Below are 23,796 nucleotides of genomic sequence, written 5' to 3' on the forward strand. Positions count from 1 at the left end.
GAGAAGCCAGATTTTGAGATAAAGACTGCCCTCTTGGGCTTCCCTGGTGGCGCAGTGGTTGAGAGTCCGTCTGCCGATGCAGGGGACACAAGTTCGAGCCCCGGTCTGGGAAGATCCCACATGCCGTGGAGCGGCTGGGCCCGTGAGCCATGGCCGCTGAGCCTGCGCGTCCGGAGCCTGTGCTCCACAATGGGAGAGGCCACAACAGTGAGAGGGCCGCGTGCCACAAAAAAAAAAAAAAAAAAGACTGTTCTCTTGGGCTCCTTCTGCTTGTAAGCAGCTTCTTGCCCATAGGTAATAATTAGCTACTCCCAGAAGCAGTAAAGTAAATTTAAAAAAATATCTTCCACCCCAGGTCTTCAAGACCCAGTAGTCATCTCTCTCTTTCCATCCTTTGTCTGAGCCAGATCAACTGGTGGAGAGTCACAGGCAGGATTATCCAGTTCCCCCCAACTTGAAGATAGGCAAAAAGGGGCAAATGTTTGTAACTCAAGTTTTCTTTCCAGAGTAATTTTAGCATTTATTAGTCATTGTGTGCTCTAGAATACATGGGTGTCTCTAAGGACCTCCTGCTTCCTGTGGCTGATGTTTTAACCTCCACCCCACCTTGGTGAGGTTCATGCAGCTTGAGAAGAATGCTCTCTAGCTCAACAATTGACTATATCTTAAGCACAATAAGTCGATCTTTTAAAAAAAATGGGGCTGAAAGTCAAACCTTGTAAAATAATTCAGACATTTTATAGTGTTGTTCTGATTACATACAATTCCCACAAGAAGGGAAGTACCTTTAAAATAAGGACTATTCAATACTAGTACAGGATTTCCTCTTGTTGTTGATAATTTCCTCCTAACAGAAGACATGACACAGTCCAAACCAAATTCAAAGGAGGTGTCCAGAGACAACGCGGCATCTACGTTCCTCGGGGAACATTGTTCAATCTAATTGATGTTTTCCTTGCAAAGCAATAGTGAGTGCAACTATTTTTATCCAGAACAGAATAAGTTCCCCCTTAATCTTATGATGCCCCCACCCCCAACTTGTTTTATATGTAGTCAGAATCACAGCGTGTACCTTTCCACAGTCAACGTTTCCATGAAATGTTATAAACAATAGGCAAATTTAAATGCCAAACTATGTTCTCACTCAGCAGGCAAACCTTTACCAGCCATAGAGTCTTGAATTGTGGAAATTCTGGTTCAGCCGTTGCATTTCCAGTGGATTCTATCTTCTCAGCAGGAGTGATGCCCAGAAAAGGGCCCTCAACTTTTGTGAAGTTAAATACCTTCCTCTTTGCTGGAATAATGACACGTGTTATGTACAAATCAGTTTAAGTCACCTGTGGAAGCTGACGCCTTTATTTACATACGGTCGAGTTCTCTAAACAGACAATAAACCTTGATTCTTGTATATACAACGGCAGTAAATCAGTAAGCACATTTTGGCAGAACATTCTTCCAATTTCCTCCCTCCAGCCAAAGGCACAATTCGACCTTCACAATTTGGCCAGACTTTCTAGAAATAAACGAAGGTTTGTCTTTTGTCCAATTACATAAACATACCTAATGCAGATGATGGTTCCTACATGAGGATGAATTAGATAAAAGCTATGATTATGAAAAATAAAACTGCCTAGAAGGGGGGAAATGTCACAAAACAGTAATAGGAAACCTATAAGAGCCCCTCATCACACGGACTTTTGGAATTTTAGCACGAGAACTTCATACAATGTGAGGGCACCGGTCAGCATAGCCCAGTGCTCAGCTACAGGCATTCAAGAAATGAATACATGAAGAATGAACATATAATCTAATTAATTGTCATGGTAATATTCAATATTATATGTTTTCCAGGTCACACCAGCAATCTGATGGCTGAAATAAATTCACAGTAAGAGTGACCAAAACACTCTTTCTTTAGCTTCATTTGTTCTCACTACCATGTATGTAAAAGTTAAGAAGGTGGGCTTGTAATCCAGACAGATCAGGTTAGAAATCCTTCTCCAGTACTCGCAAGCTGTGTGCTATGCTTGGGCACGTTGCTTACTTTCTCTGGAGACGGTTTCCTCATCTGTAGAGCAGCTATAATCATAGAACCTACTTTACTGTGATGTGAACTTTAAAAGAGAGACAGGGTGTAGATACCTGGCCCATGGTAATCATACACTACTATAAATGATTACAGTATTATAAATATTTATTATTAAACTATTGCCATATCATCATCATTATTATTATTCTGTCGTTGTCATCTTGTGCTAATTGTGGTTGTTACTCTCAAGCCCAATTCCCCGTGGCTAGTTTCTTTTAGTGGCCCAGGGATAGCTCACAATTTCTTCTGCCCTCAAGATGACATTTTCCTCTTCTCTTACTAAACAGCTGCTACCAAAGTTGTCCGCACTGCCTCAAAGCTGCCAAGACCACAGAAGCATCATGTCTTTCCTGCATCCTTTCCAGATGCTTTGTGCTCAGAAGGCTTCCTTGGGGGCGGGGTGGGAGGAGGCATGGGGGCAGGGAGGGATAGCTCTACTCTCCATCGGGCTTTGACAGTGACCTGTGGAGAAAATACCCTTCATCACCAATCACACTGGGCTGTAGCTCAGCCTGGGGTTCTCGGTGCCACTGCAGGCATTTTAGCGAAACGCCTTTTTAATTTTCAGGACCCTCTTTATTGCAGATCCTGGCACGGGTCCTTGGGGACTGGCCTGGAAAAGAAAATCTAGATGACAGACACCACTCTGTGATCAAAGCAAACCCCATCCCCCCACTGCCGTGTTCCAAGGCTGGTTGTCCTTGTTTCTGTCAGTTCCATCTTCCCTTGAGTTCTTCCCAGAAGTCACCTGAGTCCTTCCTGTAACTACGTTTCCCCAGATAAGCACAGACCTGACTGCATTTTGGGGCACAGCCAGTTGGGGGACCCAGACTGACGCCTGTCCCCCCATCCCAGCCCCGCCGCAGAAGTGAAGAGCAACGCTTCAAGCCTTGAATTATTTGCCCAAAGCGTCATTAAATACCACATGGTAAAATACCAAAGAGCTAGCCCAGATCCCCGCACAGACTGTGGAGGGTTTCAGCAAGTGCCGGGGGTCACGAAGTCCCAGCATCCACCTCTGATTTTTCTTCTGGTCCTCACTGCCAAGTGCCTGCATGTGTTGCATGCTTGTGGCAAGCCCAGTGTAAACAAACAGAAACACGGGGCCGTTCAGGTGGCTGTCCTAAAGCTGCAGACAGCCCTGTAAGGAGCTGCAGGCATGTACCCCTACACTTCATCCACTCTGATGGCGACACGGGAGGCTGACCACAAACACACCAAAAGATAACATTTTTCTGTGCCGTTTTAACTTGATTTGGCCCAATGCTCCTCATTGTTTGGTAGTCTGGGTCTTTTCTTTCTGTTTGTTAGTTTTGAATTTTGTTTCTTTGCTGTTAAATATGCTGAGAAACAATCTTCTTTATCTTATTGCCCTGAGCATCCTTGGAGGTCACCCCGCCCCCCCAGAGGGGAGGAGAGGAGTATTGTTTTGTTTTGTTTTGTTCCTAAACTCTACAAATAATAGAAGAAATGATATTGTTTGTATTGGGTGCACCTGCTTCCCTAAACCAGGGTGAGGTGTTTTGTTTTTTTTTCCTCTCCACCCCCTCTCTCCTTTTATCTTGACTGGGCGTCCTTTGTTGTTTGGTGGGAATTTGAGGGGCTCCTGCTTTCTTAGGGAACTTCCTATCCCAGGGAATTCAGAGATTCTCCCCAGGGGCCCCCAGAGACTGTATTGTTTTATTCCCCCACCCCATACCCTCCCATTTCACATAAACACGCACCCAAACACACAAGATGTTTTTATAAAGGAGCAAAAGAAACACAGTCCTGAAAAGGTTTCCTGCATGTGTGCTGTGTGTGTCTGTGAATGTGTTTTTACACAAGTTTGTGCATGTTACAAAAAAGGAGAATGGAAATATGTATGGTTTCCTACGTGCATTCTCTTTAAATTTGACTACAACAGAAGTTAAATACAGGAATTTCTTCTCTTGCTTCCTTTGCTTTTCTCCAAGTTACAGGACAGCCCCAGCTGATCAGCAGCTCGACACCCCCTCCTCTTTGTCCCATGACCTTCTTTCCCCAGGACCAGTCTCAGCCCCTAGTTGCAGGGGGGTCACTGGACAGCACCTACCAAAAAACCCACAGTGCAGGGAGAAATGCACTCAGCCCAGCTGGTTCCATTTTGTAAGTCTCTGGATAACGAGAATCATGTCCTTTTTCATCTTTGGCCCTCCAGCTCCTGGCAAAGAGCCTCACGCATAGAACATGCTCAGTAAATATTTGTAGAATGAATGTGGCATGACATGACTTTGGGCAAGCCACTTCGCAGCTCTAGCTCTGATTTTCTCTTCAATAAATAGGAGTCGATTTCTCGAATTTTTTCTAACGCTATTATGATTCTCTTTGTCTGAAATGGATTTGGAGTTATCTCTTTACAATAGTTAGGATTAGACACATGTAATAGAAAACAAAAGTTAAGTAGTATCTTAGATAAGTTGAAATTCTCCTCTCATGTAAAAGAATTCCAAAGGTGGGCAGTTCAGGACTCCAAGATGTCATCGGGGACCCAGGCTGCCATCTTCTGCCTTGTCATCCTCAGTCCAAGAGAGATGCTACCATGTCCTCCTTTCAGATGAGTGGGAGGAGAAAGTGTGGGAAGACAAAGGGCCTCTTTCACAGCTGAGCCCAAACGAAGTACTGTCCTCGAAATCCCACTCACCATTTTGCTTATATCTCATTAGCCAGGATTTAGTCACATGCCCAACCCGACCTGCAAGGAGGTATATACATTCGCTTAGCTGGACACAATATTGCCCCAAATAAACACCAGGATTGTATTACTAAGGAAGAAAAGGAGAATGGATATTGGTGTCAAGTAGCAATCTTGCTACGTTATTCAACATTGTTTGGCCTGATTTCATCCTGAAGTAGCTGTTCCCCTTTTTTAACTACCTACCCCTTCTTTGAGATCTTAAAGGTTTCCCAAATCCTGATGACATTTCACTAGTCCTTGAAAAATGAGCAAGAGAATTGGTATTTTTCAAATGCTAAATTTATAATTAAATGCATTTGGCTTAAAGGACTGCCCTTTATTTGTGATTATTTTCATTCTTTCTCTCACACGAAAATTTGCTTTTTTCATGAAATGTTGTTTATGGAAGACGATAGTTTGTTTTTATTAATGCCTTTACTTTGAAAAATAAAAATTTTGAACTCTATGTCAGTCATCCGATTGTTTTGTAAACTGTTTTTTTATATTGAAGTATAGTTGATTTAGAATGTTGTGTTAATTTCTGCTATATAGCAAAGTGATTCAGTTATACACATATATACATTTTTATATTCTCTTCCATTATGGTTTATCTCAGGATATTGAATATAGTTCCCTGGGACATACAATAGGACCTTGTTGTTTATCCATTCTCTATGTAATAGTTTGCATCTGATAACCCTAAACTCCCCGTCCATCCCTCCCTCACCCCCTCTCCTCCTTGGCAACCACAAGTCTGTTCTCTATGTGCGTGAGCCTGTTTCTGTTTCATAAATAGGTTCATTTGTGTCATATTTTAGGTTCCACATGTAAGTGATATCATATGGTATTTGTCTTTCTCTTTCCGACTTACTTCACTTAGTATGAAAATCTCTAGGTCCATCCATGTTGCTGCAAATGGCATTATTTCACTCTTATTTATGGCTGAGTGTATAAACTGGTTTTGTAAATTCAGAAGTCTAAGAGCATTGCCTTAGATCATTTCCTTAGTTCTCTCCCCAACCTCCATCTTCTGAGGACAGAGGGTTGAGTATATTAAACTAGAAAAACTTCAGGCATGTGAGTCTGTACCCCATCAATAATAGTAGAGAAGTAGAGAACAGAGGTGTAGTTCATTCAAGAGGAACATCAGCCTTCTGAATTCTTTTTTTTTCTTTTTTTTAAATTGAAGTATAGTTGATTTACAATGTCGAGTTAGTTTCAGGTGTACAGTACAGTGATTCAGTTATACATTCATATATATATATATATATATATTCTTTTTCAGATTAACATTTTCACACTACTATATATAAAATAGATAACCAATAAGGACCTACTGAATAGCCCGGGGAACTCTATTTTGTAATAACCTATAAGGGAAAAGAATCTGAAGAAGAATCTAAACCTTCTCAGCTCTTGATATCAAGGGAACCTCGGAAGAGTGCTGTCCTCAGTATACACAGCGAGGGCCTGACTCCTGGACTCTGCCAGCTGGAGTTCAAACACCGCCTCCAGAAAGTACCAGCTGAGTAATATTAAACTTAACCTCTTTATGACTAATTTTTAAAATCTATAAAATGAGGATAATAATAGAATCACTTGAATGATTTTTCTGAGGATTAAATTAGAAAATATACGGCAAGAGCTTAGCATGGTGCCTGATACATAGGATATAGTCCATACATGTCACTTATTTTCATAGGATTTGATTGAGCTATGAATAACTTAAAAGCCAAAATTATTAATGGCTTAAACACAGAAATGTTTGGTTTTCTCTCATGCAATCAAAGTCCAGAGGTAGTCAATCCAGAGCATAACTGGAGTAGCAGTTCCTCAAACATCAAGGACCAGATCCTTTTCTCTTTTTGCTTCACCACCCCTAGCTTGTCACCTGGCCTGAAGATCCAGGATGGTGCTGGAGCTCCAGCCATCACATCCACAAGCAAAAAGCAGAAGAGGCATAGAAGACTGCAACTCTACCTTTACTTTCAAAAATCCTGCACAGTACTTCTGGTTCCAGCACCTTGAATAGAGTTGAGTCCCATGATGACGCCTAGCTAAAGTGGAAGCTTAAGACGGGGCGCATTGCTGTCCTGCATAAAAATTGAGGTCCCATTAATAAAGAAGGAGAGAATGAATGGTGTGGTTGGCGTGCAGTCATCTTTGCCTCAGATATAATGGTCATTGATGTTGTTGTTGTTATTACAGAAGACAGGACTCTGGGAAAGGGGAGGGGGTGGGAGCCAGAGACCCTGAGGGTCACCACCATCACAGGGGATGAGTGCAATTACAGGAACAAGAAGAATCCTGAAGGAGTGACAGGAACAGACGTCCCAGAATCCTCTAGTACTAGTTACCTCCATGGACCTCCAGGTTTTCAACAAGCCCTCTCCCCCCACCCAAATCTAATTCAGTAGATTGGGATCGGCCCAGATAATCTCTGTTTTTACCAAGCACCGCAGATGACTGATGCAGCTGGCCTGTGTACCAGTCTGTTTCATGGGTGGATTATGTCTCCATTGGACGTACTTGTAGGATTTCTGCTTCTATAGAGGTACAATGTGATGGTTGACCCTGGGCCATGGGAAGGGGAAGGGGAGTGGCTATAGAAGATTCTGACATTTCTACCCCCCTCAACATTCACTTAGAGATCCAATGTTTCAACCGAATTAGAATATACATATGCACCATGTTATTCAATTTCAAAATAGCTTGATCTAATTAAATTGCTCAGTGTCCAACATAAACCAGCAAGAACATATAAATACCTTAATTAATGTAAAGATGTGTTTCCTTCACAGCCATTGACTGTGTCATGTCTAGAAACCACGTGGTTAGAGGTGGGGCAGAAGAGCGGTTTCACAGCTGCAGATCAGCAGGCAGAGTTCATTGTCTTTGGAAGAGAGCCAAGTTCCATATCGACAGAAAAATGAAAGTTAGTTCAACCCCCAGGAAATATCATTAAAAAAATTTAAAAAACAACAACAGCAAAAAAAAAAAAAAACTTATTCTGTCCTCTCCCTTAGGAAATTCTTCCTGGCTGGAGAGAGATTAACACCAGCTACAAATTAACTTCATCTCCGCAGGTCCCTCTCCTCCCTTTCAAGTCTCTTTCCTCCCCACCCTAGCACCCTGCATCCAGTTCTGGCATTTCTGTATACACAGTATAAGTGGTGCTCCCAAAACCATATGCACGAGTTCGTGTGAGGTTAATAAAATGCCCCAGATCAGCCTCCACAGCTGGCCAGCTGGGGATCTAGGAACCAGGCTATGCCATCCAACACATTCCACCTGGTAGTGATTTAATGCTCCAGCTGGAATACAGAGAGGGATCATTCTGGACGTTCTGGCCAACTAGAACTTTCAGGACTACAGCTGAGATTACAGGCTCTCCAGGTGGCTGGCCACCCTTCTTCCACCAGATCTGGAGAGATTGGACAGGATCACCCAGGAAACCCTCTGACTCCCAACATTCCAAGATGAGGTGCTCGCCATTCCCTGATCGGTCGGCCCAGCTCCAGTGTCCTCCCACAACCCCACTGCAGGAGCTAAGAACTTCAGGTGGCCCAGGTGAAAATGAGAGATGAGCAGACAGAAGAGGGGAATTGGATGCTATGCTCTGTTAGGAAGAGATCGTCTAGACCAGCGTTCCTCACCTTTCATGGCCAAACAAACCCACTACTGTGTTCCATACACCAAAAGAAAACCTCTCCTATGTGGAATTTGCTGTTCCTTGAAGGCCACCCAGATCAGACTGCAAATAACTTGTTAAATAAGTTTGTTTGTTTCTTGTTTCTTCCTGACACCCCTATGGTATGCCAGACACTGCACTAGGTGCTTTACGCACATGTTAAAATATATATGCTTCAGTTGAGGCATAATTCAAGTTTTTAAGTGTTTATCTCAGCAAAATTTGATTCAAATGGGGCAGCACCAAACCAGGAGTGGCTAGGGGCACTCCACCCACAGGAGCTCAGGAGACACTTGTATAGAGAAAGTAAGGAAATTAATGATTGGCTATAGTTTAAACCTTGTTGGTATTTGTGATGGTCCTTAAGTTTCGATTTCTTTACCTTGAGGCAGTTACAGGCTTAGGCTTTGGTTGGCTTGTAGACCACCAAAGCATGAGAGCTACTTCAGTCTAATGGCTTCCTTGTTTAATTAACTTAATATACAGTATCCCTATTCATCCTCGTAGCAACCTCATGAAGAAGGTTCTGTTATCATCCCATTTCTCAGGTAAAGACTGAGGTTCAAAAAGTCTAAGAAACTTGCCCAGCGTTGCAGCTGGTAATCTGGAATTGAACCAGATTTAATTCCAGATACTTCTCTATATAATAAAAGGATTTCAGGCTTAAGGCCATCTGGATAGTAAAGCTTTGGGGGCTGTGTGATATTGTGATTTATAATAAGAGATATGTTTGGTCTTCATCCCTGCTTCTGGCACAGAGCTCCTGAAACGCTTGGAATTTCCTAAGTGGTGAGTATGATAAAGGTCTCTTTTGAAAGCCCCTTTCAGCCACACCCCAAGTTATGTGAATAAGAAGAACTTGGAAAGCCCCTAAGGATAGGTGCCGGTTGCCAGGGGGACCAGCCAAGCGATTTGAGAGTTGGGACTTTCAGTCCCATCCCCAGACCTCCAAGGAGGGTAGAAAGGGCTGGAGATTCAGTTCTATCAATGGCCAATGATTTAATCAATCACACCTCTGCCATGAACCCATAAAACCCCAAAAGGATAGAACTCAGAGAGTGCCTTGTTGGTGAACACATCCACATGCCGGCGGGTGGCACACCCCAGTTCCGAGGGGACAGAAGGTCTTCCATTTGAGACCCTCCTGGACCTCACCCTTTGCACCTCCATACCTTTTCATCTGGCCGTTCATCTGTGTCTTATATAATATGCTTTATAATAAACTGGTAAATGTAAGTAAATATTTCTCTGAGTGCTGTGAGCTGCTCTAGCAAATTAATTGACCCTAAGGAGAAGGTTTTGGGAACAGAATCTCCAATCTGTAGACAGTGGGTCAGAAGCACACAGAGCACAGGCATCTGAAGTGGGGGGAGGCGGGCACTGAGCAGCTTTGTGGGACTGAGCCCCTAACCTGTGGAATCTGACACTATCTCCAGGCAAACTGTGTCAGAATTGAGTTCAATTGTAGGACACCCAGTCAGTATCCACTGAGAATCGGAAAATCGCTTGGTGGTGTGGAAAAAACCCACATCAGAGACGACACACTCCACAGAACAATTTTGAGAAACTCTCTCTACCATATTTTAAAATTGATATCTAAAATTTTTCCTAAGTTTAAGTAGTGGCAAAAAAATTGCAATTTTCACGGTGTAAGGTTGATGTCTAATAAAATGTTAAAGGCAGCCAATGAAAGCTAAATTCCATAATGACTTTATATCAGCCATCATCTTTTATGGAAATACTAGAAAAATTTCCTCTTGGACAGTGGGAAATATTACTTCATTCCTTTTTCTCTTTGAATTCCTATTGCCATTTCATGTCCCCACAGAATTTTATCCTGGTAACATTTTTATGTTTGAAAGTATTTTCTTGCTCTTATCATAGTTATTTCTAATAGAGATATGTACATCAATTTAATTTTTCTTTTTTCAGTTTTTTATTTCTTGTGACCATTAGGCTGTAAGTAATAGAAAGAAGGGAGGAAGGAAGAAAGGAAAGAAGTGTGAGAGGGAAGAAAGGAAGAAAGGAAACAAGGAAAGAAAATTCTGGCTTGAGTTATTACAATTATTAGTACTGTACAATTAATCAAATAATATTTTGATAAATTTATTATTAAAAGTAAAATGTTATTGAATGTGCATCTCTTCTTAATAAAATAAATAGAACTTTTTCCCCCCAAGTGGTTCATGTATAAATGAATGAATATTGCCAGAAATCACATTCTGATGACCCATCATCAAAATTATTAGTAATGTTCCAGGAGCTAACGATTTAAGTCAGTCTTCATTTTGATGAAAGTGAAGAATTGTGAAGTACCTACCTTTCAAAAATATTTGTTACATAGTCATTAGTTCTCTTCCCAATTCTGGGAAATATACTAAAAATGATTTACCAAGCCTCATTGAGGAGCTATTAATTATACCAATGTCTCTTCTATTAGAGGGACCTAGGGGATGAGCATTGGAAATAACTGAAAAGAACTATTTGAGTTTCACTACGTGAAAGGGGAAAGACAGTCACTGTAGCATCCACATGTCTTGCCAATGCTTTGCACTTACCCTACTCTTTGGAGAGGGATTCAGTCTTGGACAGTATTTTGAGAATGGAAGAGGCAAGGTCATTATATGATCATTGGAACCATTCCCACCATCCCCTCAATATTTCTAAATTCAAGTCATGTTAACATGAACCAAAACACCTTATTTTATAGGCCGTGTTTCACCCACAACCAAGAATATGTGTAAGACAGGTAGAAACAGAAAGCCAATGGTGAGTTTACAGCTCCTCAATTATCACGAGGGGACAATTCCTGAAACCAAGTGTCAAAACTGTCCCTTTGGTTGGTGCCTTGTAAGTTTCTGTGTCCACAGATTTGGGATGGGTGAGGGTATGGCTTTCTTCTGTAATATAGGGGAAAGCCCACGGTGGGCATGGAAGGGAGAAGATCAAACTTATAAGTCAAGAATTGCATACATGTGATGGTTTAGCATTCAGACATTGATGCTTATAAAACAGCTGTAACCATGTAACTGTCACCCTTGGAAAGTCTTACAAAACCTAGTCTATTTCCTACCTGAAGCTCTTTAACATCCAGGCAACTAGCTTCTGCTTCATTGCCCTCTGTGCCGGGCAGCACATCTTCTCTCAGAGCAGTCTGTTCCATTTTCAGGCTTCTGAAGTCAATAGAAAGCATCAGAGGAGACCGCCTACCAAACTGAAATCAATCAGTTGATAAATTGAGTTTGTGTATTTAAAAAATAATGGACTATTTATTTATTTATTTTCAGCTGCTTTGGGTCTTCGTTGCTGCATGCGGGCTTTCTCTAGCTGCGGTGAGCAGGGGCTACCCTTTATTGTGGTGCACGGGCTTCTCCCTGCACTGTCTTCTCTTGTTGCAGGGCATGGGCTCTAGGTGCACGGGCTCAGTAGTTGTGGCTTACAGGCTCTAGAGCGCAGGCTCAGCAGTTGTGGCACACGGGCTTAGTTGCTCCGCGGCATGTGGGATCTCCCCAGACCAGGGCTCAAACCCGTGTCCCTTGCATTGGCAGGCGGATTCTTAACCACTGCGCCACCACGGAAGCCCAAAAAATAATGAACTTCTGATATACCATTGAATCCTAGCTTTGCCTCTTAACAATTGGATGGTTTTGGACAAGTGTCTTCATCTTGCAAAATCTCACTTTCCTCATCTGCATAAGAGAAAATAATGCTGACTTTTCAGAGTAACCAGTCTAAAAATATCAATGTATGAAAAGCTCCTAGCCCAGTGCCTGACATATTGTAAACACTGAGTAAAGAATTGTTCTCATTCAGCCAATTCCTGAACCTTCTAATTGTCCCATCATCCAGCTCACATTTCTCTTGCTGTTCTAGGAGACAGAGGAACACTTGGCCAAGTAACCTGCTGCAGGACAGATGCATGATTCTGCAGTGTCCCTCCACTTCCCATGGCCCAGCAGCATAAGTGTTTTCAAAAAGAATGGGGATACAGAAGGCAGGGTTTATTGTTTGTGAAATCTTATTCACAAAGAGGGAAAAAGAACAGGTGCTTTTCCTTTTTGGAAGTGCTCCAAACGACCATGTTAATCGTTTGTCTTAAAATTTTGCCCTGTATTAACACTAAACTCACTGGTTCATAGTACAGAAAATCTATCTTCTCTTTAAAAAGATCCAGTCTCCTAGAATCTCTTCCTGAAATGGAAACATTTCACTGTTCCCTCAAATCACCAGCACTGGCATGGCAATCCCGCGCATAAGCTCCTTTCATTGGCTGGGGTCTCATTCCTTTGACTACATGTGCACTTCTCCGCTGAGTGAGGGACAACGAATAAACAATTTTTTAAATAATAACTGCCGTCAACCATATCCTGACGAATCTCCTTCTGCTTTCTCTTAACGACATCTTGAATAGACCAAAGAACTTTCTTGTCACTTTCCGGGAATGAAGTTCAGTCCACTTTAAAATGCCAATCATCTCCTTTCTCATTAGCAACTCATCCCCCATCTCATCATCAGCTCAATTGTGGGAAACTGGCAGGGGAGGGGGCAGCTCAGGGAAGGAGGGGGGCACCATCTTCCCTTGGGCCTCTCTTCCTCCTTTAGCACCTTGGAAGGTGGGAGTGGGGTTCATGTTCCAGGCAAGTTCTGGTTCTAGAATTCCTCCACCCCTTACCTTCCCAAGGTTGACAAGTCAGCGGGAGGGGCAGGCACCCATGTTCTCTCTGTGGCTCTATTGATTCCCCTCAGCAGAGTCCTCTGCTGATGTGATGCTTTCCAAATAGATGACGTGCATGGTATCTGGGGGGAGATGTTCAGCTTCACCTTAATCCCCTCTGTTTCCAAGAACCCCAGCCCATGCAGAAGGAGGCAGCTCAGCTCTATCTACCTTCAGGCCTGACAGTGGTCCAAGCCCCAAACCCACTTTCTTTGAATCCTGTAGCCTCATTTAGCCACTGCAATCCCCTGTGAAACCTTTCAACTCACCTACACCCACAGGGAGGGGAGAGAAAGGCCCCACTAGGCCAGCTCCTCACAGTGGTAATCATTTTCTTTCTCATGCTCTCTCCATCCTCTTAGGTAAGCTGGGATGGGGTCAGTGATGGAGCTATTGTTGAACATGGCAGGGATAGTTTGACTTCCTATTAAAAACCCTGAAGGAGGTATTGGGCCAAAAGTGGTTTTCGGTTCTTTAGAATGTAAGGTATTTACTGCTTCTGTGCCCTCAGCAGGAAAAACTACACCCAAGATCCTGCTACAAACCATTGCTATTTGATGGTCAGAATCAAAGTCAAGAATGAAAGTCCCCTTCCCGTCACAACCCTACATTGTCTCTGCCCATGTGAGGATATGGGTCTCCACCTGAGAACCACTGGCCTCCGCTTTCGTAAGACTCACTCTTTACATACTCAAAATATGAGTGAAAATAGTTTACCTACTATTCCTCCAGCCCCCAACTTATCCCAGACTCTGATAGTTTAGTTCATTTAACCTTGTCACATTTCGTCTAAATATTTTATCTGTGTTGCTCTTCTGTGGGGCCTGGGTGGATGCAGTCTGTTCACGTAACAGAACTTCTTTTTTCTCCATTTCTATAAATGCAGATGCGGTACTTCCCCACCCCAAAAGGTTGGGCTAAAACGTGGCAAGATCAAAAATACTGAGACCCCTTAACTGGAGAGAAGGTGGAGGTGAAGGTGAATTAAGAACTAAATGCTTTTGGGGGGAAGAGTAGGGTCTTTTATATATATATATATATATATATATATATATATATATATATATGAATGTTTATTGAGTGCTTACTATGTGCCCAGCATTTTTTACGTACTTTATGTATACATTAAATACCACATGTGAAACTCACAAGACAGCAGTAAGTTACAATTATACTCCCATTTTACAGATGAGGAAACTGAGTCACAGATTGTTTACACAAGCGTCAGAACAGGGATCTGGCTCCCGAGTTGGCTCTTGACTGCCACATTGAGTCATCACGGAATAGAGAGTCACAGGAGTTGGGAAAGGAGGCCTTTGCCAATGTGATCCAGGAAGGCCCCTCTGAGCAGTGACATGGGGCTGTGACCCGAACAAGAAGGAGCTATCTGCCAAGACCCAGGAGAAGCATTCCAGGGAGAAGGAACACAAGTGGCCAAGGCCCCAGGGAGGAGAAAAAGTTATTTTGCTCCAGGTAACAGGCAGGGGCAGAGAGAAAGGCAGAGCGTGGCATGGCAACAAACGGAGGGGTGGGCTGGCCAGATAAGAGTAGGGTCTTTTGTGGGGAATATCAAAAAGGTGACCAATGTCCCCCCAACCCCACTAAGCACACACCAAAAAGGAAATAGACTTGAAGAATGATATTTGAGTTAGATTTGTAAGCAGAATTTTATAATAGTGAAGAGAAAACACTGACGTGAAACATGAAATTCCCTTCCCTGGTAGTTTTTAAAATAAATGGTTGGGGTGGGGAATAGGGGGGATAGAGACATATCTGTTTGGATCTGTTTTGTTCCACTTCTTAGTGATAACAAAAAGGGGAGTTAGATTCACTCATTCATTCAACAAATATTTGAGTCCCTCCTACATGCCGGTCACTGTTTGACAGTCTGTAGAAGTGAACAAACCAGGCAAAACAGACAGTAAACAGACAATCGATGAAATATATATTCTGTCAGATAATGCTAAGTACTGTGGAGAAAAACAAAGAGGAAAGGGAGGCAAGGGTGGCAGGAACAGGCGATGAGGGGGTAAAGGGGGGATGTTTTAAGTAGGGTCCTAAGGGAAGACTGCAAGGGAAGGCGACCTTTGAGCAGAGCCCCAAGTAGATGACAGGTTACAGGAAGATAAGCAGATAGCTGGGGGAAGAACATTCCAGGCAGAGGGAAAAGCCGGTGCAAAGGCCTGGAGGTGAGCGCATGCTTGGCAAGTTCTAGCAACAGCACAGTGCAATGTGGCTGGGGCAGAGTGACGGAGGGGCGGGTGGTAGGAAATGAGGTCAAAGAGGATGATTCAGGGCTCAAATATGTCCTCCTTTAACTTATGATTCAATTCCGCATGCATGAAACGTTCCTACACACCAGAGACAAAACCATGCCCTCAGGGGAGAGATTAACAACAACAATGAAACATAAATAAATAAAAGTAGCTACAGAAAATTTTCAGTCATCAACTCTCTCTCGGGTATCAGCCTGTCTCTTTCTGCCTAACATGGTGTTTTCGAGTCTCTTCTGCTAAATCAAGCCATAGACCACCTAGCAACTGCCTATGAATGATTAAGAGTTTTCAAATTCAGGCACAGTCTTTTCACTTGAATATATGTCAAACCCAACACAAAGCACTTAATGAAAAATATGAACAGAATAGTAAATAGGATGAGAAATGTGACAACATAACCCTGAAGCAGCGTGATATCATAGCCTATTAGCACAAAATCCAGAAACCTCCCGTGTTCCCCAGACCCATCTCTCCACAATTGTTTACCGCCGGGTTTCTCTGGGACTTGTGGGTCTGGGGAAACAGTTCTGACGCAAATGCATGTCAATACCTGCAGACAATTCAGAAAGGCCTGGGTTTCTCCTTCTTTGCTTCTTTCTCCCCTCTCCCTGCCCCACCCCAGAGCAGAACACTAAAGCATCCGAGTGAAAAGCCCTGCAGCTCATCAAGATCAAGACAGGCATTATATTTCAAGTTGAGGTTCAAAACAGCTTGCTCTTTGCCAGGACTTCTTTCTCCCTGAAATCAGATGGCGCCTCTGAGGACTTCAGTGTCCTGAGTCAAAAGCAAGGTACACACCCGCTCTTTCATTGAAGGCCACCAGGCTGAGACCCCATCTTCATCCTCGGTCAAGTGAACACAAGGACCAAGTGGAGAGCACCTTCAGAAGAGGTTCCTGTGAAGGGTCCAGGCTTAGAATAAAAGGAATGATTTCAGTTTCTCTCTTCTTGTGGAAATATGACAACCCAGAAATAATTTTTAAAATCTCTGCCCCTTATCTTTACATAAGACCACCTACATCTGCCTAATTACTGAACTGTTTAGTTTATGTCAGGGACTATTTATCCATTAAGCATATCCATAGGCCATGCATGACAAAGACACTGTATTAGAAAAGTTTCGCCCTCAGCGAGCCTTTCAGATTAGAGCCCTTAGATGAGAGTAGGCTGCTACCCACTGACCCAGTCTTGCTGGAAGACAGCTTTCCGTGAATTAGTAACCAACCTACATAAATTGGGCAATTTCACATAAAAATCTAAAATTGGAGATGCTCTTGAAAACTTGAAAGATCTGGCAACGCTGGACCAAAATTCCTACGTAGAAACAACTGGTGTGACCCTTCAGACAGAAAGTGCGGGGAGCACATGCCCCCTGGGTCAGCACCCACTGCCTGATACCCCTGCATCCTTCCCCATTAGTGCCTTTCCCTGGGAGTATGCACCTGGGACCCCCCCATCTAGTCCAACCACTTTATGGGACAGATGAGGAAAGCAGGGTCCAGAGAATTTTAAATGACTTACCTAAGGTCACTCAATCAGATAAAAGCAGAGCAGGAACCAGAATTCGGGTCTCCTTCCCAAGACACCCCCATTCCCTGGAGCTCCAGTTGTGAAAGAAATTGTGCTCTATTTGAAGCAGCTTCTCAAATGATATCAGCTCTGAAGTTATTTTAATTATAAATCACCGGTGCAACCTAACGAAGACATCAAAGCTGTGATACTGGTATAGATGAGAAGGGCTGGGGAAAAGTACAACTAGGAGATATAACGCTTTCTGAGGGATTTAAAATGTAAGTAATCTATATTGAAAATATCATGATTTTTGTGACTGAGTGCAACAAAGAAAAGCTGAATAAAAGTCACATCCTAATTGAACTATACTGAATAAATTAGCAATGATACGTCTTGGATTATTTTTCTCTCTAAATCTAAAAAAGATTTAGACTGAGAGGTTTTTCTAAAGCATGAATTCTGCCCACCTATCTTTCATGTCATTAATTCATGGTAATGTATATATAATGAAGATAATGGGTAATTATTGAGGACTTTCAAGATTCTTTATAAGTGATATTATTTTCTCCATAAGGTAGATTTACGGGCCAACCTAAAAACATCTTGTTTACATGGGTAGAAGTATTACAAATGTATATATAATATAAAAGTATAGGGCTTCCCTGGTGGCGAAGTGGTTAAGAGTCCGCCTGCCGATATAGGGCACACGGGTTCGTGCCCCGGTCCGGGAAGATCCCACATGCCCCACAGAGCGGCATGGCCGCTGAGCCTGCGCGTCCGGACCCTGTGCTCCGCAACGGGAAGGGCCACAGCAGTGAGAGGCCCGCGTACCGGAAAAAAAAAAGTATGGTAGCACTAATGACCCTGATGTTTTCATCCTACCTCAACTCAGAATAGAAATGAGAGTTTTTCTACATTCATTTTTCTACATACCACTGGCTTATCATCATAACTCCATTCTCTTTCCCAGGAAGCTCAGACTCCATCTCCACGATTTCCAGAAACCTGTCACCTTGAAGAGGTTTAAAAAGAAACCAAAATATTTCTTCCCATACGGGGTCTTAGTTCCCAGACCAGGGATGGAACCCAGGCCCCCAGCAGTGAAAGGGCCAAGTCCTAACCACTGGACCACCAGGGAATTCCCACCCAAAATATTTCTTTGGAAAACTATGTAATCTTGAAAATGACCCCCCCATCCCCCTTCCAAAAGAAGAAAAAATTACTAACTAGCTGGTGACATAGGGGTCATTGATATGACGAGTGGAACGTGCCACACGTTTACGGTTGCACAGTGCTTCCAGCAGGGCCGGTAAAATGAGAGGCTTTCTTTCCTACCACATTAGCAGCCATCTAAACCTGGGTGCCACAGAGAGCATCTAAGACAGTCTAAGCACAATGCTGTTCAGTAATGCTGTAATGCCATGTGAAATCCCGGCTGCTAAAATTACACTGACACTTGGCAGAAATTATCATCACACTTCCCATCACAGCATTATGACAGGCAGAAAGAGTGTCTGCGTGGTACAGGCAGCGCTCAGAGCAGAACCGAGGGCACACAGAGAAGGGTTGAGTGGGAGCTAGCCTTTGAAACCCACAATCAGAAAAATGCCGCAGTCTCCATCCATCCCCTTCCTAGGGACACAGATGTCACTGCTAAAGTTCAAAGTCCCAACTTCGCTTTGCCTTCATTTCTTAATCAGATGAGGGAGGAAGAGTTCAGTGGTCAGGCAAAGAAAAGGAAGGCTCTATTTCATCCACAGAGTGGCTTTTCTCCTTCTGCTCTCTACCCACCCTCAGGATCAAGGCAAACTCCTTCGGAGCTAGGAGACCCCTTAATTGGCAGAAGGACGACTTTTAAAGCAACGGGAAGGCACTCCTCTCCCCGGAGGCCAAGATTACTGCCTCTATTCTGGCAGGGTTTTGTTCTAACCTCAAGCACGTGTCTGCTTCCTCACTACACAGAGAAGGAGTCAAATGCAACTAAAGGGTTAAACAAATGCCTTGGAAACCAGACAAGGAAAGACTCCTGGAGCCATGCAGGTGCGGAATTACAGCCTGCAATCGCTCACCAGGCCTCAGATTCCCGGGCTCAGAATTAGCAAGGTTTGGCTTTTCTTGTTTTACCATTAAAAAAAAAAAAGAAAAGAAAAAAGAAAGAAATTTAATATTCTGTTCCCCCTGCATACAACTGAGCACACAGTAGATGTCCTCAGTAAATATTTGTTGAATGGTCAACACGGTTTTATGATTTCATCAGAGTTCTCTCCCACCCTGCAACTACCAGTCTGATTTGAGGTTTCTGGTCCATAGACGGCCAGTTTAGGGCCAGATCATCTGACATAACAGCTAGAGGACTATGTCCCCTTATGGGAGTCACACCAAAGCTCTGCACCATAATGAAGTCACCTTATTCAAAATCACAAATACCAAGAACAATGAGATTATTAAACATAAGAAAACTGATGACCAGGCAAAATGAAAATGAGAGACAATTTGTCTCATCTTAGCCAATGGAGGGAATGGCTAAAGTATGTAAGACATATACTGGAGAAGAATTTGTTCTTTTTTATTTAGTCACAACACATCAGTACAACAGAGGTCAAACCCAGTTCAGTGGAGGTTGTTTAAACCACACCTGCTAAAGGAATAAACCTGTAAAATGATGCTTTAATAGCCCAAATCAAATTAAACCAAATAGAAGGCAGCAAAGCCCTTTTAAGTATCTCAATAACCACATTTCCATGCACCAAAAAGGAAAACACAACATAAAAATTTCCAGTGAAAAGAAAATATGGCAGCTCCAGGAAGAATTAGGTTATGCATTTAACAGGTTCCACTGGACTATTCCATCGACCACTTGCACACCATGATCACTTATCCATGTTGACATCTGTGAACTTGAGATCTGTGAAATTAAAAATTCATTGCATTGCTTGGGGCTGGTAAATGCAGACATATTCTACGCAAATCATCTTCTGTCTCTTCCCTGCCAACTCCAAATGGGGACCTCTCCTAAGCAAGTCCTGGTAGACGACAGCAATTGGTCATTCAGATTCAGGGGCCCTGACGGTTTGTACATTCACCCTACTGCTGTAGGAAGCAGAGGATTAGCTAGTCTTCTTTCTTGGATAAAGCTAATCATCTGATTTGTCAACGCTTTATTCAGAAATATAAAATTCGATATAGCCCCCCCAAAAAAGAATATCATTTACACAACACCTTAACTGTCAAAATATTAACAAATAGCATCATGTTAACATTGAGCATAGTGGTTTGTAAAATTAATTCTAAAAAGAGACTGTATACAAGGAGAAAAACCGACCAAAAATACTAAATGTTAAAATTCCCAAAACTTTGAGGCAAAATGGAATCATTCTTAGGCAGATAGGTTTACAAAGTAAATTAGGCACAGTCCAAGCCTATCACCAATTTGTTGGTTTATATTCACTATCTCAATTTAATGTCTGGAACAAAATTTAACAACTAGTTTTTAAAAACTGCTAATACATGACGTGATAAAAAAAACATTAAAAAAGAAAAAGTGAACCAACAAACCTTTCGTCTTTCAACAAAATTTATCTGAAAGTGTACCTTCTTCCTTTTTATTTTACTGATGACTTTAAGGTGATGTTGGCAACAGCCCAGCTCAGCTGGGATTTTAAGCTTTCCCTTCCCTCATTCTACAGCATCAGTTCTTTAAAAAGCTCCAATCTCCGTCCCCCAAGGTCTGTAGGGTTTGCCAAGGTTTGCTGCCTGCGTGGGTGCCGAAGGGCTCAGTGCATTGGGAGAGAGTAAGTGGAAGGAGCCAAAAGAGAAGGGGAAGGCCGACAGGGAGGCCACCGAGGAGAGCAGAGGCGGCGAGAGTTTGGAGGCGGAGGTGACCACGGGGAGCACCGGTCCAAGGCTGCCGCTAGGGGGCGCCCGCAAAGCCGACGCCTCCGGATGTGCCGTGGCCAACCTGCCCTGGTGGTGGGATTCCGTGGGTGAGGCCGTGGTGCCAGTGTTCCCGTGGCCATTCTGGGGCAGCAACAGGGGGTGCGCGACGTGCGGGTGATGTCCGAAAGCACTCCCCCAGGGAATGTGTCCAAGGCCTGCGTGAGCGCCACTTGCCGCTTCCCGCTGGGAGGCATAGTTGTTCAGATGTGAGACCAGTCGAACTCGAAGCGGGTCCGTGGCATCTAGTCCTTCAATGATGCTCAGGTAACGGGCGACTTCTGCCAGGCATTCCCGAAACCCCAAACTCCGATAGTCCATAGCAAGGGCGTGCGCGTCAAAATAGCCTGGGGAAACGAACAAAAAAAAAAACCTCAGAGCTTTGCTCATTTCCCGCATTTCTTCAATCCCAAAGGCAGCCCTTCCTGGCAAATATCTACATCCTTTTTTTAAAAAAAACGGCATTCACGGGCTCTTCTGAAAGTCCAAATATTTGGGAGTCGACCAAAATCTTTGCATTAATCAACATGAGAAGTATGTCTTTGCTAATGCAAGTTCAAAGCCCAGTTAGAGACTGCCAAGCAGAAATTGGAATTATACCCTACCGGCAGATGAAACTATGTTCATTCCTTTCATGTTTTCCCTCAACAACAACAAAAAATACATCAAGGACAGAAAAACCACAGAGTAGTGAAATTCATTAGACACACAGATGTAAGTTATCATCATGGAGCTTTTAGGCACTTGGTCCAGAGTAAAGCATTTTTCCGGCTGGAGACAGACACACAGACCTCCTCTGTCTCCCACCTTCCTTTGGGTTTTCTCTACTTAACCACAACAGGTTTCTTTCCTCAACAGTCATGTGGCAGCTTATTCTTTAAGAATCTTGTATATGAAATTAAGAGCATATACTTTAAAAAAATCTTTTTCTCAAAAAGGTTAACAAACAATTGTGGTTTGAGCTACCTGATCAGAGCTGTCACAGCTTTAGGGCACCTCACCCATAATAGGTATTTTCCAAAAGAAGGTGCATACGCTTAATTTGCAGAGGGCTGGGGTGATGAATTCACTGGAGAAAAACCTATGCGCACGTGAAAATGCACTGACAGGCAACCCCACACACCACACACCGTTCTCTCCCCACCCCCAAAGCACACAGTAAAAATAAGACAGCGACTGCACCAATCCTGGCCATCGGTGGCTGTTCACTCTTCCCCCACCGGACTAGAGATGTACCTTTCCCTCCTGCAGTGTGCAGCATTTTCAGGTGATCCACCGTCATCTGGAGGATCTCGGCTTTTTCTAGCTTGGCAGATCCCTAGAAAAGATAACAACAACAACAAAAAAAACGGATTTGGCACCAAGTGCTTTTGGGGAACAACTTAAAATATAGATGCACATATATGCTGTGTAAACCATAAAAGTACAGACAACAGCAAAATAAATTATCTTCCAAAATATGTTGGACTCTGTATGAATTCATTTCCTCCGCACAAACAACGCAGTTATTTTCCAAGGCACGGGTAAGGTTTAGATTAATGAGGGGAAGAATTCTGAAGGCGTGGATAGCTACACGGAGAGCTCTATCTACTTTCACCATTACCTGCTTCTCAAAAGCACTGGGTACCAGCCTCCTCAGCTCAGACAAACTGTTATTGATCCGATCTCGTCGGCGCTTCTCAATGATCTGTAGAAAGCAGGCAAAACAAAGGGGGACATTTCCATTCCGACTGTAAATTCCAAAGTGAAGAAAGGTGGTTTTTCCCGTTAATTAATAAAACAAAACAACCCCCACCCCCCACCCCCCAAAAAAGGGTGCACTGTAAAGAGACTCACGCCTCTCCGTCTTTTCCTGGCCAAGATCTGTGAAGATGTAGTTGGGGACATGGAACCTAGAGCCGAACTCAAGTTCCTAAATGGGGGGTGGGGGGGACAGGAATCGCCGTTAAGCGAGAGGAGGTGATCTGAGGGGTCGCCCCCACGCCCTCCCCGTACTCAGATTTTTTTTTTGGCAACTTGGTCTTCAAGAGCCTCCGGGGTCTTCACCCGGGGCGGAGGCCTGCCGGAGATGCGCGGAGGTCAGTGCAGGGCGCCGGCGTGCCCCGGGCCCTTGGGCGCTGTCACCGAGGCCAGCCGGCGCTCGCCTCCCGCTCCCGTTCCCGCTCCGCCGCCGCCAACTCACCCATTCTCATCCGCACTCTCCTTTTCCACCTCGATGGTCTCGTCCAGCTCGCTATCGGAGGAGCTGTACTCGGGGTGGGCTCGCTTCATGCTGGCTACGCGGGGGATCCGGGGGAGGGTCGGCGCGGCGGGCAGGCAGGAGTTAACTGCAGCGGCGCCTCTCCGCGCTCGGCTGCTCGCGCTCCGCACACACTGGTCCGGCTCACTCTCTGCCTCCGGTTAAAACTCAACCATCCCTTTCCCACGCTGCGCCCCTTCCCAGGGCCCTGGGGAGGGCGGAGGAGTAGAGGGGGCGGGCAAGGGGGCGGACGGGCGGGGCGTCGGCTCCCGGGCAACAGCCTTCCCTTGGCCAATCCGGCTTCTCGCTCCACTGATTGGCAGCCACTCAGGGGCGGGGTGGGGGCGAAGCCAAGGGCGAGGGCGAACGCCGCGCCCGCCCTCGGCGCCCGCCCCTGCCCGGCGGCGGTGTGTCGGCTCCACAGGGGCTCTGTCGGGCCTCCGCTGGGGGGAAGGAGGAGGCGCGGGCGGCGGTGGGCCGGCGGCGAGCAGGCTGCGGAGGCCGGGCGGGGACACAAGCCGGTCGGCGGCCGCGGCCCCGCCCCGCCCCGCGCGCCCCGATTGGGCTGGCCGCACGCCAGGGCCGCGACTGCAGCGCCGCCGGTGAGCCGCACGCGCCGCGGGCCGTGGGAAAGTGCCGGCGCCGCGG

The 23,796-nt window shown here is 44.4% G+C and overlaps 1 protein-coding gene across 2 annotated transcripts; it reads right to left on the minus strand.

The window, feature by feature from the left end:
• Positions 1-19,521: 19,521 nt before the first annotated feature.
• HEY1 (hes related family bHLH transcription factor with YRPW motif 1) lies at positions 19,522-23,355 on the minus strand. Of its 2 annotated transcripts, XM_060128069.1 has the most exons (5): positions 23,092-23,355; positions 22,746-22,821; positions 22,513-22,596; positions 22,146-22,227; positions 19,522-21,256 (listed from the first exon to the last, which is right to left on the minus strand). In XM_060128069.1, exons 1-5 carry the CDS (start codon positions 23,178-23,180, stop codon positions 20,673-20,675), a joined length of 915 nt encoding a protein of 304 aa, XP_059984052.1. In that variant the 5' UTR covers positions 23,181-23,355; the 3' UTR covers positions 19,522-20,672. The 2 variants fall into 2 exon arrangements, with proteins under 2 accessions (XP_059984052.1, XP_059984053.1); XM_060128070.1 differs by lacking the exons at positions 22,146-22,227; positions 22,513-22,596; positions 22,746-22,821; positions 23,092-23,355 and adding an exon at positions 21,717-22,127.
• Positions 23,356-23,796: the final 441 nt, after the last annotated feature.

Source organism: Lagenorhynchus albirostris, chromosome 17 (genome assembly GCF_949774975.1).
Source record: "Lagenorhynchus albirostris chromosome 17, mLagAlb1.1, whole genome shotgun sequence".
Taxonomy (NCBI): Eukaryota; Metazoa; Chordata; class Mammalia; order Artiodactyla; family Delphinidae; genus Lagenorhynchus; species Lagenorhynchus albirostris.